Source organism: Saccopteryx leptura, chromosome 8 (assembly GCF_036850995.1).
Source record: "Saccopteryx leptura isolate mSacLep1 chromosome 8, mSacLep1_pri_phased_curated, whole genome shotgun sequence".
Taxonomy (NCBI): domain Eukaryota; kingdom Metazoa; phylum Chordata; class Mammalia; order Chiroptera; family Emballonuridae; genus Saccopteryx; species Saccopteryx leptura.
The window spans coordinates 67656325-67670841 of NC_089510.1; the positions used below are offsets into that span (position 1 = coordinate 67656325).

The 14517-nt window shown below is 42.6% G+C and overlaps 1 protein-coding gene across 5 annotated transcripts in view; it reads left to right on the forward strand.

Annotated features, from left to right (window-relative positions):
• The first annotated feature begins 3190 nt into the window (after positions 1 to 3190).
• IGF2BP2 (insulin like growth factor 2 mRNA binding protein 2) overlaps positions 3191 to 14517 on the forward strand; it is a 189150-nt gene continuing 177823 nt past the window's right edge. For 3 of the 5 annotated variants that reach the window (XM_066348023.1, XM_066348024.1, XM_066348025.1), the window contains exons 1-2: positions 3191 to 3457; positions 4998 to 5058. In XM_066348023.1, the coding sequence (XP_066204120.1) occupies positions 3280 to 3457; positions 4998 to 5058 (239 nt within the window). In that variant the 5' untranslated portion in view covers positions 3191 to 3279. Of the gene's footprint in view, positions 3458 to 4402; positions 4526 to 4997; positions 5059 to 14517 lie in introns of those variants that run through there. The other 2 variants (XM_066348028.1, XM_066348026.1) reach the window with 2 other exon arrangements.

A 14517-nucleotide genomic window follows, 5' to 3' on the forward strand; every position in this document is an offset into this window, starting at 1 on the left:
TCCTCTACCGTCCTCTCTATCTTCGGAGAAGAAATTGTGTGGATGCTACAAATCAGAGGTATGGTGGCAACGTGCCCACCAGCACCCTTACTGTTCAAACCCTTCCGTAACACTGTTTACAATACAGACCATCACAGGATCAAATACACATATGACAGCAAGAAGTAGTCATTTCTCAAAAAAATAGTTCAAAAGTGACCTGATGAAACAGGGCAGAAGAGCGCACCAGAAGTCCTCTGCCAAGAACCCTTAGATACTTGCTGCCCACTAGAGAATCCATGCCAAAATGTTTGTGGTTTTGGGTTTTTTTTTTGTATTTTTCTGAAGTTGGAAACGGGGAGGCAGTCAGACTCCCACATGCGCCTGACCAGGATCCACCCGGCATGCCCACCAGGAGGCGATGCTCTGCCCATCTGGGGCTACGCTCTATTGCAACCAGAGCCATTCTAGCCCTGAGGCAGAGGCCACAGAGCCATCCTCAGCGTCCGGGCCAACTTTGCTCCAATGGAGCCTTGGCTGCAGGAGGGGAAGAGAGAGACAGAGAGGAAGGAGAGGGGGAGGGGTGGAGAAGCAGATGGGTGCTTCTCCTGTGTGCCCTGGCTGGGAATCGAACTGGGACTCCTGCATGCCAGGCCGACCGGCCAAGGCATATTTGTGGTTTTGCAGTGGAACCAAGAAATTGACATATCTGAAAATATTCTACAACAATAAACAGTTTTATTAACCATTCAGAGAAGAGTAAGACCAATTATCCCTGCCACTCTCTTGTTTGTCTTTCAGAACTCTGAATTACTGGAAATATAATGAACACACATGTTGTCCTGTAACACAAAGGTGACCATATCAACTAGGGCATTTGTGTAAAAAATCTGATGATCGTGACCTTTCAGTCTGCTGCAATTTCTGCACACACAGTTTTCGATTGTGATTCTCTCCTAAATTTTAGTAGCAAAGCATCCATACCTAATTTAGCTATTAGTTTGGGGAATAACGGCCATTCCTAATTACAGATGCAGAAAAATCCAATTCCATTTTTAGAGACAGGAAATATGGAATATTTGAGACCAAAGGCAGAATTCAAGTAACTGCAAATATCAAGGTGAGAATGAATACATTGTTTTCTCATCTCTCATCCTTCTTTTTAAGGAGTCTCTTTCATTAAAAGCTCATGAGTTTCTGGGGGAAAGAAAAGAAACAAGCATTAAGTGTGCGTCCACCGTGTCTCAACACACTACTCAGTTATCCTTTATGTAGGTAGCCCTTACAACAACTCTGCCAAGGGTTAGGTTGTTTTATCCTTTTTAAAAAAATAGAGTAAGGGCCTTAGGATCAGAGATGCTGGAACATTCCGGAATACTCAGCTGGGAGGATACATAGCCAGGAGGAAGATCTGAGTCCTAAGTGGATAGGCTGTGCACCTGCCGGAACACCTGGCTGTAATTGTGAAAAAGACAAAAATCCAAGCTCCCAGAGTTGGTCTTTAAAGATCGGGGAACGTGTTTTGTTTTTTAAACAACCGTGCTCCTTCTACCACCTTCAACAACAGAAAAGCTTGGAAAAGGCAGTACTTCACAACCCAGCCAGGAGACTTGAACCTGTTCCATTTCTACATTTGTGGCTTCTCCACGAAGAGACCTCTAAAGCCCTCAAAAAACCTCTCCTGTCAAATCATCTCTCTTTTGCCCTCTCCTCCCCCTAATAAGTCCAGATCTTGGAATCTTCTTTTGCCCCTTCACCTCTAAATCCTGGCAATTTTTTTCTTTCCTGCAATATTTCATTTCCTGGCTGGGACTAGGCTCTAACCAGCAGACTTCCAAGTGAGCCCCGGAATTCGCAACCGGTCTCAAATATGTCTGGCTCCTTCCCTAGCCCCTCGGCTCGGGCAACTCTCATCCCAACCCTGCCTCTTCCGTTGGTCACGTTGTTTCCTCCGCTTGCAAGAACCTCTTCCCTCTCCGAGCCCTTCCCAACGCTCGGGGAACTCCTACACAGCCGGAGCGCCCCCGCTTCCAGCCACCCTCCCCTCCCACCTCTGTGGCTCTGGGACTGACAGCCTCGGAGCAAGCGTCCGTCCACCCAGCCGCAGACCCTGCCCCCTCCCAGCTCTCCTCCCAAACCGCCACCTGGCTTCGCAGCGGCCGCTCCGCGAGAACTTCAGCGCTTCCCAGAATAGAGAACAGCTGCTAACGTCAGGCTGCCGCCCGCCGCGGGGTGCCCAGCGCACCGGGTGCGGGCAGAGGGGATGCAACTCCACTCTGGCCTTCCGTCTCCCAACACCGGCCGGGAAACTGAGGCATAGTGCCAGAGGAACTTCCGTGGGGTGTAGAGTACGTGAGGGCTCGACCAGTGTCTGGATTCCCGTCGGCGACCGCTCGACCACACGCGCCGCCAGGTCGCCCGGAGAGCTGGGCGGGGAGCGAGCCTCGCAGCAAGCGCTCCGCCCGGGAACGCGCAGGGCGCCAGACTCGACCAACTCGCCGCGAGAAAGTTGTTGTCTTCCAGCCTGCCCTAGCCTCTCACCTCCGAGACACGCCTTCCCGCTGGCCCTGGCAGCGCGCTCGCACATCCGGTCCACCTTGCGCACACCCCTTTCCACACTCTCCCACAGCCCCTCGCCCTCCCACGCCTGCGGCTCCCAGCCGCTCCCCCGCGCCCCCTCGCGCACTCCCACACGCGTCCGGGGCGCGCCTTCCCCGCCCCGCCGCTTGCCGGGTCTCTGCGACGAGCCCGCGGGGGTTCTGGCGCCCAACAGCCCCGGTGCCAGGCCGCGACTCTCTTCCCCCTGCTGGGAGCGGGGCAGGAGCCCCGGGAGGCGCGCGGAGCGCTCAGAGCGCTGGGGGCGCGAGGCTAGGGGCGCACAGCGCGGGGCGGGGAGAGGGCGCTCGCTCACTCACTCTCGGCTGCGCACACGCCGGTACAAACTCTCACACAGACACAAGCGGGGTACGCTGCCGCCGCCCGCCGCTGCTGCTCCTCCCGCCACCGCCTTGAGAGGGAGAGAGAGGGAGGCAGAGAGAGCGCTTTGTCCGCGCGCCGCCGCCCGGCCCGGGACTCTGCCCCGAGGAGGGAGCCGCGCTGAGTCCCCGCCTCCGCCTCTGCCCCCGGGCGGGCCGGGCGGCCGCGGTGGGGGGAGCCAGGCTGAGGGTGGGGGTGGGTGGCGGGCGGGCGGAGGGCGGGGAGGGGGGGCGGAGGAGGAGGAGGAGAGACCAGGGCAGCGGAGGAGGCGAGGAGCGCCGGGTACCGGGCCAGGGGAGCCGCGGGCTCTCGGGGAAGAGACGGATGATGAACAAGCTTTACATCGGGAACCTGAGCCCAGCCGTCACCGCCGACGACCTCCGGCAGCTCTTCGGGGACAGGAAGCTGCCCCTGGCTGGACAGGTCCTGCTCAAGTCCGGCTACGCCTTCGTGGACTACCCCGACCAGAACTGGGCCATCCGCGCCATCGAGACCCTCTCGGGTGAGCACTCGGCACTGTCCCTCTCCCCCCGCCTCGCCCAGCTCGGGCCGGGACGCGCCCGGAGGGAGGCCGAGCCCGGCGGGCGGCGCCCGGCGGGGGCTCCCATGCCCGCACGCTTACTTCCACGCACCAGACCCTTAACTCTGACCGCCACTCCCCTCCCCCCACAGCTCCGAACTCATCCGCTGTCGTCCGAGCCGCAGCTCCGGGGCCACCCCTGTGCGGCTCCGAGGGTCCCCGAAGCTCGCTGGCTCTCTGGGGGCAACCTCGTGCCCCTGGCTCTCCGAGCCGCTCTCCAGAGTCCCTCCACCCCCATCCTTAGAGAGCCCCCGTCTCTCCTCTTCGCTGACCTTCCCGTCACCCCCTTTGTCAGGGACCCCCACAAATCTTGCATCGCCTCGCTTGATCGGACCTTATCCTTTCCCTAGCCTCGTGCCTAGGACCTCTCGCCCTCTGGCGTCCCCAGAGCCGCAGTCTCCTTTCGAGCCTCCTCCCCACCTATCCCCGCAGTCCCCCACTTTCGACACCCCCTCGGCCCCACCCTGATGACCCCCTTCAAGGTTTCGAGGCGCCCCCAACCCCAGCCCCTGACAACGGCATATCTCTCGCGGTCCTCTCCCGAACCTCAGTTCCCTCTCGCTCTTCTCTCAAGCGCTCCTATTTTTCTCTGAATTTTTTGTCCGATTTTATTGAGAAGAACTCGAGGCTGGGGGCTTTCCGCCGCCTGTCCCCCCGCCTCCCGCTTGGCCAGAAGCACCATTTTACGAGGTGCCCTGTCTCAACTCGGTGGGGGCCCGGGCTGAGAACCGGGAAAGAGGAGACCGGGGGGCCCCGCGAGCGCGCCGGAGCCCAGACGGGAGACGGAGAGCGACACACACAACCGCGCGCGCGCGCGCACACTCAGCAACTCTCCCCCTCGCACACGCACCGCCTGGAGCCGCGCTCGCCCCCAGACCACGAGCCTGCGTCCCCCGAACCCCGAGCGGGCCGGGGCCCCTTCCCCACCGGCGCGCGGAGTGGGGGCGGGGCGGCGGTGAGGCCAAGGTGACACCCAGAAGCCGTAGGGGGGTAGGTTCTTGCAGTAGCGGACCCTAGGGGGCTTCTGCGCGTCTTCTGGGGGCCACGGGGAGCAGAGAGCAGGGAGGGGAGCGCAGCGGAGGTTTCGGGACCCGGGTTAGCGGAATGGAGAGGTGGGGGCCGAGAGAAGCCGGGCCGTGCCAGCTCTGCAGCTTGAGTTTCAAATGAGCTCATCCTTTCAAATTGGCGCCGCTCTTTATTAAATTTGTTTTTCCGGTAATGCCACCCACAGCTATACCTGGGGTCGGATCCGGGTTCACACCCTTCCCACTTTGTCCCGAGACACGGGGCGCCTATCTTTCTTCCCACTGGGAACCAAGTTTGCCCAGTTGGAGCCGGGTAGGAGACCCCTTGAGGGCACACGAAGGCGGAGCCCGAGCGTGGAGTTCTGTGCGTGCCCCTCCTAGACCCCCGCAGGTTTCATACAAGGAAGGTTCTGAGTGCTTTAATTTCTGTTTTAAAGGTAAAGTGGAATTGCATGGGAAAATCATGGAAGTTGATTACTCAGTCTCTAAAAAGCTCAGGTAAATATATTTCGCTTAGTTATTTTGTGATTGGGCTTACGTATTAGTAAAAAAAAAATACACTTAGTTTTTTGAAAATGTGCTTCTGTAGTTTTGTAAAAAGGCTTTTGTCTGTTTTGTTAGTGAAGGTAACACAGTTTAGAAAGTTACATTTTTTACTTTCATTATATAAGGTGTTTACTGGTCTTGGAAAATACCTGGTACCTTACTGGGGGGTGGAGGGGTGTAGAACACCAGCTATGTTACATTCGCAGGGACTGTCTTGTTTGTCAAAACTTGCCTCCCACCCCTACCCCCAACACAATGGCAACAAACACTTGTCAAGACTTCCTGTGAGATGTTAAAAGTAAATATTTACAGTGTTAACTAAATTGCTTAACTAAACTTAGCGATTAGTTTTCTTTTTTAGATATAATGTTGAATAATAAAATCATTCAAGGAAGGGGTCAGTGTTTTGCATAGCAGTCTAAAGAAATGGGTTGTTTGGATTGGATGGCAGTTAAAAGCCAGACTTTTGTAGTCACTGAGACTGCTGAATACTGCTTCTGAGCGTTTTGTTGTTGTTGCTGTTGCTTTGGTATGTTTGAGGCTAAACAAATATCACTGTGAAATCTATAGTTATATTTAAGTGCACTGTTGTTAAATGAAGGAGTAAAAAGGTTTGTGGAGGTTGGAATTCTACTGTGATTTGTTTACATGAGAAATATCTGTCCATGAGGAGAGAAAGAAGGAAAACATCTTTGTTTTAAAGTTTATTGTGGACTTGAAATGTGGGCCTTTATTACTCATTCTAGACCCCCCCCCCCCCATGTGTTGTAACTTGGTTCAGATCCCATTCACATACATTTCTTCACCATTAGTCATTAAGTAGCTGCAATGGGAAGACTCTTAAGTGAACTCTTTGATTTACCACCTTTAAAATCTTTTGATACTCAGTAGTGTAACCACTTACTTGATTTTTGCAAGTATTGAATAGATTTTAAAACCAACTATCCAAATGCTATAAATACTTAGATACTTTGTTAAAGAGGTTCTTCAAAATTGTGTGCACATTTACAGATGTTTTATCTTAAGTAAGCAACGGAATATCTTCTGTTTGCAAATGATTTGTGGCATATCAGAAACTACCTTTTTAAAAGGAGGTAAAGCTATGATTTGCAGTACTGTGTGTAATATTAAGCTGGTTCTTTTTGGGAAGAAATGTAATGTGTAACTGATTAGTTTTTCAATTAAGTATTCTAAATTTGTATACTTTAATTTTATTTTGCTTCATAAATCCAAGTTTTAGCTTTCTGATATATTAAGTATTTGTTGTAACTTTAAATTATTAATCTTACAACACTTGAAAATTTGAACATATTAAAGTTTGAAAGAACTATGCAAAAATATTTGATGGGCTGTGATTCTACAAATGCCTAATTCTGTTGGCTGTATGGCTGTTTGAAATTATTTTTGGGGGGGTTACAATTAGTAAAAATCACTACTATTTTAACTTTGGTGAGTTGGTGTCTCATTTCATGTTGCAATATAAGTGAAATACTAGTTTATCTAAAGTTATTGCCATCTCCTTAAACCTCACAGACATACTACTTTTTTGTTCAAAAGGCAGTTGTTTGCTGTTAGCTGCAATGTAATTTAAACAATTTTTTGCTGTTTATAAGTTCAGAATTAAGAGCATATCTCCAATTATTCGTATTAATTAAATAAAGAGCAACCCAGGACTTATACAGCCCTATTAATACACAATTTCTTTGAACATGTGGTGATATGAAATAGTTAGGAGGCAGATTAAAATGCACTATGATTCACTACAGTGAAGATGTCTGACATACCAAATGTATGCATAAGCTGTTGCTACAGGGTTACATCATTTCTGATTGGGTGGTTTTAATCTTTCCTTTTTCTTTTTTTATTAGTTTAAAATGCAGAAATTAGTTACTTGTCCTGCAGGCTAAGGGAGAGAGGGCTAATGACTGGTGTTCTGTACTGAGCTCAGACTCCTGGGTTGAAGCAGATGTATGTTCTCCTGTACTGGGCACTACCCCCGTGGTGGCTCTCAAAAAGCAGGCTACTCTGACATTAGAAACCAAAGCTTTTATATTACATAGTAACTATTTTGCTGTTCTTTTTTTGCATTTCTATGAAAATTAACAAGTTTTAGGAGTAAATTTGTCAGCATTAAGTCAGTTCTATATGTGGTTTTTTTGTTAGTTGAAGTGAAAATGTGAAGAAAACAATTCATCTTCATTGCTTGCTTACTTCAGTAGTCATTCAACAACTGAGTGCTCATTTTCTTTTGTTGTTCTGATTTCTTTGTGTTCTCAGGAATTAGTTTTAATATCTGCATTCCAAATAGACTTTTTAAAGTTAATGATACTTTGGGAAGAAATGGTTTTATCCTAGATTATGAAATTATTGGCATGCCTTTTGCTTACCAATTGGATCTTTCGTTAAATATTTCTAACATCATTTTATATGTGCTGTTATAGTAGACTAGATGTCATTATTTTCTCAGGTCACTCAAGATATGTTTTACTCTTACTAAATCCAAATTATTGTAATGTAATCCATGTACAAACCATCCATTTCTCTTTCTCAGTTGGTTTCAGGCTCTATTGAGTAACAATCTTTGGATCTTTTTTTCTCTATTCATATTTCTTGGTCGTATACATGAAACAAAGATTTAATGAGAGACAAACTGGTAAGGACTTTTATAAAGTTCTGTTGAAAGTTGTGGAAATTTCCTTGATAGAAATTTCGTTTTTGATGTCGATGAAAAATTAGTTTTTTTTTGTGTGTGAGAGACAGACACACACACAGTGCCTAAATTGTTTTGAGCTAAGACATACGCTAACCTGACTATGCTTTGTAACTAAAGTTGAATGATTCTGTGAGAAACAAAACTTTGAAAAATGCAATCTCTGCCTACTTCTAGGAAGTAACTAAGTGGTGCTAGACATGCTTTCACTGAGATGGTGTGAATACTATGAGGTAGTGTAGGAAAAAGCTATGAATTTGTCTTTCATGACTTAAAAATCAGTAATTGTGTTCTCTCCAATGCAAATGAATTTGGTCTCCTATAGGAATGTTAAAGAAAACAGTATCTCAATTGTATTTTGCTTGTATGTACTACATTGTGTATAATTGAATTAAATACCAAAAAGGAAAAAAAAAACCAACCCACCCAACCTCAAGCCCTCCCTGCAACAGAGGCTTTTGCTACACCAATTTTTCATTTTGTAGCAACAGAAAAGACTTTTAAGAGGTTAAACTCATATGGTAGCCTCCTATATCAAGAATTTGTTGAATTAGAAATTAATGCTGGGATTTAATTATATAGAATTTATGTGTATATATACCATAAAGTAAAATTATGTGTCAGGTTACTTTTATTTGGCTTTGAGTTGGGCATTTAGTTTCCCATTTTAAAAGAGACTAATAACTTTTTTTATATGGTTCTAGTTAATGTCATAGAGAATTATACATTTTTGTGACCTTTAAGAGATAAGTATTAAAATTAAAATAGAAGCAATAGAAAAAAAATTCCTTGACAATTCAGATAATAACATAGGTTTAAATTCTACTTTATGTTTTTAAATGACTGGTCACTTGATGTTTTTACATGATTTAGTTACATGTTAAAAACCATTTAAACTTATAGATCAAAATAGATTTTTACTGCTTTATTTTTCAATTTTCCAAATTCATATCAATTGTAAATTATAGCAATTTATAAAAGTATTAATTGGCTAAACACCTAAACATAAATTTTAAAAGATTGGTGGTATATAATACCTAATAAGTTTTGTTTTAAAAAATAATACATTTTTTTTGTAATCATACCTGAGTTTAAAATGACCAGGAAAGGTCTCTGTGTTGTTTACTGTTATCCTGAGATTATCATTTATATAGAAAAGGTGAAAGAAAATTAGTAATATTTGTATAACACCTTTAATACATAATAATCTAAAGTATAATATATTTTTCAAGAAGAAAAAAAATTTTAAAGGACAAAATTTATAACTGCATATTAAAATTAACATTTTACTATAGTTTTTGAGTAAATGTTTTTATTTTGTAGCAGTTGCTCTGATTTTTAAACTGGAGGATGTAAATAATATTGAAATGTGCATAAAATTAAAGTAATGGGTATATTTATTAAAAGTCAAAACTAAGAAAGTCAATTTTCTACAGGAACTATTTATACGTATTTGATACTTTTCAACTTCATAAATATTTGCTGTCGACTGCTGAATCACTCTTCCAACTCTGCTATTGAAATCCTCAAAAGTAGATGAGCAATTGGTCAGAGTTGTTAGAGGATATTATTTGAGCTAAGTGTGTCATCTCTGATTCAGTGGGGTGTGTGCACATGGGTGTGTGTGTGTGTGTGTGTTTTGTAGGGGACAGATGGTATCAAGAGGGAAGAGGAGGAAAGCTTTAATTGAGCAACACTAGCTCTGGATTTTAGTCCTGAAAAGGCAAATGAAAATCAGTAGGTGTTTGAACCTTGTGGCAAAGAGAATCAAATCTAATGACATAACTCTTGTAGGAGGTTAACACAGTGGAAACCAGGGTACTGGCGCCCTGGCTTCTTCAGTGAGCATGTAACTGGAAGGACCATCCAATGCAAATTTGACTCTCTTTTCCTTTTTGCTTGAACGTCCCTTCTCATTAATAGAGTCAGTCAAGTGAATCTGTGAAGACTTTGATGATCTGTAAACCATTTTTTAAGTGTTAGAAAATTTAGAAGATCTGAATATACATTTTCATTTATAAATTCTATATTAGATAAGGCAATAACATTATTTTGCAACACAAAAGTACTCTGAGAAAATTTCATTAGAAGAAGTGTAGTATTAAACTAGTTTCTTTGGGAATGTTTAAAAGTTAAGTATAGATTTCAAAAGTTTATTTTAAAAATCTATTTATATACCACCAAAGTATCTTCAATATTCTTTTCGGTGTTAAAGGGAAAAATGGTGGTGGAACTTGGCTAAACCAGTTTTTAAACTGATTTTTAAAAAAAGTCTTAGTCAAAAGCATAATCTCTTAAAAGTTATGATTAACTTCTTAATTTGAAGGATGAGACAGTTCTGTTTACTAAAACATACCCAAATAATTTATTAATCAAGGTTTAATCCTTTTTACACTTAAATTCAAGTTCAAATTAGTTTGGGTAGTCATTCAAAACACTATTATTGTAGGAAACATAAAAGCAAATAAACCAGAAACAGCTACTACTTAACAGTCTTTCCTTCTATTATCACTGTTAAATTTTTTTTTTAAATCTTTTACTTTATAATTTGACTTCATGCTTACAGACTTATAATTTTCATTTGGTGGCATGGATGGTATGGGTTCTATTTTGGGCAGCAAAATTGCAGAGTGCTCAAAGCATTATTTTTAAGGTTTTACTTTTCCTATTTTGATGATGGACTTTAGTCTGGTCTTTCCATAAAATAGTGAAGAAAATTATTTTCTTTTGTAAAACAGTTCAGATTCTGTTGCTTTGGCTCCCAGATAGGAAGGGGACTATAGTAACTCCTTAGTTTGGTAGAGTTTGATGGCATATTGAGGTACAGAGCAAGTAGACAAGAAAAAATGAATGCTTTTGTGTTAATAGCAGACAGTGAAGTCCAAAAGCTCAGCAGATGTCCCTCATTTAATAGATATATGTCTCCTCCCCAGGCCTCTGGTTCTCACTAAATAATACACTTGCAGTTTTGAGATACTTTTGTTTGTTTATTCCTGGATTTCCTGGTTATTTATCTATTTTACACTTTATTTTTTTAAAATATGAACATTTAAGTTGGAATTTTTTCATTGGTGTTTACTGTCAAGATCATTTCATAAAGGAAGTATTTTAGTGAATGCAATAAATAGAAATTAAGAATTCTGGTGTGTGTTTTAGACTTTCTAATACACACTGATATTATAAGAAGTGCCGTCCCTACTGACCAGGTAAATATGCATGGACCATTGCAATCAGAGTGATATTTTCAGTTTTTCTTACTATATAAATAATGTGATTAAACATGTGAAAATTTACCTTAGGATTTTTTATTTTTGTTTTCAATGTGATTAGAAAGGCTGTGTCGCCTGACCTGTGGTGGCGCAGTGGATAAAGCGTCGACCTGGGAATGCTGAGGTCACTGGTTCGAAACCCTGGGCTTGCCTGGTCAAGGCACATATGGGAGTTGATGCTTCCAGCTCCTCCCCCCCTTCTCTCTCTCTCTCTCCTCTCTCTCTCTCTCTCTCTCTCCCTCTCCTCTCTAAAATGAATAAATAAATAATTTACTTGTTCTTTATTTTTTTTAAAATAAAAGAAAGGCTGTGTCATGATTCCATATATTGATGGATAACTAGTAGCATTATCTCAGAGAGAAAGATATATTTTTACCTACTGGCTGCATCTTTCATTTATATCAGTGGTCCCCAACCTTTTTTGGGCCACGGACCGGTTTAATGTCAGAAAATATTTTCACAGACCGGCCTTTAGGGTGGGACGGATAAATGTATCATGTGACCGAGACAAGCGTCAAGAGTGAGTCTTAGACAGATGTAACAGAGGGAATCTGATCATTTTTTAAAAAATAAAACATTGTTCAGACTTAAATATAAATAAAACGGAAATAATGTAAGTTATTTATTCTTTCTCTGCGGACCGGTATCGGTCTGCGGCCCGGGGTTTGGGGACCACTGATTTATATAGTACTAATGATGTCACAATCTCTTTCACACATTATTTCATTTACTTCAAATAATAATTATGTGAAGAGAATTGGACAGTTAATATTATCCCCTTTTTTCAGATGAGGAAACTCAATCTCAGAGAAATTTAATAATTTGCCTAAGACCGCACGGCCATTAAATAGTAGAGCTAGGGCTAGAACTCACGTCTTCTGAGTTTTAGTCCAGCGGCTTCATTTGCATTTACTTATTTTAAATTTAAGAAGTCACCTGAAAGTGTTCCAACTCAAGAGTGATGGAAATATATGGAAATATGATAGTGAGATCCTTTGCAACAATCTTCTTACATCAGTCTGTATAATCTGTAGCTTTTTATAAAAAAAAATTTAAAACTTACCGGCAGCATCACCATGCTTGCCCTTAAGTAGGTTAGATTTTGTGTTTACATTGCTTTTTTCAGGGTTACAGTCCTTGTGTTATGAACTAGGACATTTCCAAGAAAGATGCTTCTTTCCACACCTGAGCTGCACAGACGACAGGTCGTCCTGGTAAATGAAGGGGCATATGGCAAATGGAAGTCTAGGGTGGGTTCTTCACAGGCTCCAGCCAACCCGTCGCTGGAGGGCAGACGTGTGTTCTGGTTTAACTGTTTCCTGGTGGCTACCAGGCCTCTCCCCGGATTTGGTGTCTTTGTGCTTCACTCTCACAGAATGTAGCCTTTGGCCTCTTCGAGGGGATGGAATGAGTATTAGTAAGCTAGCATCCATAAAGTTCTTCATTAATGTTATAATCACTCAAAAGCATAGAAAATCACCAAGCATGTGAAGTACAGTGCCTTTCCCCTTCCTTGTAACCTTTTTCTGCATTTATCTTGTTTCCTTTTTTTGTGTATACTCGTATTTATGGTAGTGGTGGGTAGAGGAAGGAAGGAATTATTAAGAAAAAAAAAAAGGTGCAAGAAGATTATTTCCAGCTCTCCAGGCATTTCATTTAAGTCTGTACAGGTCAGAGTGGAATATTACATGTTTTGTGGAATTCTGAGTCAAACTGGGGAAAAGAAAGAGAGGTTGATAGTTGATGTGCTGGGCACTGAACTAGGCCGTCGACGTATTTTGTCCTCACAACAGCCTGGCTAGATCTATATTTCATCCGTTTTACAGATAAGACTGTAAAGCTTCAAACTCCAAAGTCACCCCTTCACCCAACCAAACCTGCTTTGGAAAAGCAGTGTCTGCATTACTCTTGCTGTCCAGCTAATTTGAATACAGTAACAGAACCTTAGCAATAAAGTAGGAAGTTTGCTAATGTGTACATAGAATATAGAGTAACTTTGTATATGTTTCTTGACTAAAACTCAGAGGTAAAACTTACATGTATACTACAGATATACAGAGGAAGATAAGGCATTGAAGTTTAGTATATTTTTAATATAGTACAATGGAAAGACAACTAAAAGTCTTAATTGTAATTTGAAGAAGCGTTCTTGAAGTTGTCCTATAGTAGAAGCATTGGTAGTTATATAAAGATAAAAAGATGCGTTTTAAAAGTCATTGTGGCTGAAAGTTGTGTGAAAAACATTATGTACGCAACGTGGGGAGGAGGGTCTGTTTTTGTGCTTTTGGCCCAGATATATTTTTTAAAGCCTGAAAGAAAAAAGAAAACTCAAGCTTTTTTGTTTAGGACCTAGAATATTACATAAAGTTTGGCACACTTTCATTTTTATCTGTATTTAAAAAATATCTGGGGTTTGGAGAAGGAAAATAAAGGATTCTTGCAAATTACTTTTTCTTTTTTGCAGATTATTTTGTATAAATGATTTATCTCATTAACATTAGAAAATTTAAAATCTTTTTGATACATGACAGTCAGTGATAGCACAGAAAGTAGAAAGATTTGTATATGCTTTTTGCCATTGTACTTAAACATATAATGCATCTGTAACTTTTTTTGTTAGTAAATAGGACTTAAGATACAATGGCATTACCAGCGCCAGGAGATATATGGACGTTTTGCTTCTAGATATTGATAAGAATAGTTTTTTGAAATTTATTATGAGGTTATAAATAATGGCTTTTCTAAGTTAGGAACCTCAAGTTGAGCTTGCAATATTATCAGAAAAGACATCCTCATTACTACGTTTTATCTTCTCTTCACTCTTTTGAAAAAACTAAGCAAAAGGTATGGTGCTTCTATGGCTAGGTTAACCTCAAACCAGTTCATGAAATAGAGGATGATTTGAAAAGCTTATCTGAGGATAGGCAGGCTCTTTAGTGTATCAAGGAGACCTTTTACTTCAGTCCCTCCTGATCTTTGTGATTTTAACAATGCATATTTGAAAAACAGATGTTTTTCTTGATCATTGTATAGGTAAGGTTTTGGAGTAAAATGTTTATGCATCTTTATTTGAATCAGAGGTAGATGATAAAACAGTTTAACACTGAAAAAATGCAGGTTAGCTTCTTCAGTTATTAAGAAAGAGAAAGAAAGAAAGGAGGAAGGGAAGGACAAGAGGAGGGAGAGAGGGAAGGGAGTGGGCCACGGAGGGAGGCAGGGAGGGAGGTGAGAAGGCAGACAGCCATGGAGCATAGGTATCAGCTGAAGCAGGCCAGGTAGTTCTGGCGTTCTCTCTCACTGTAATTCCAGAGCACGTGAGAGACTGGTACTCGCTGATGGTGTGTAGAAGACCGTGTGATTCCACTGGTGGCAGCAGGCCTGGGAGTCTCGCACAAGTTGTTCTTTTCTTGATGTTTAAAAACTCTAAGAGTG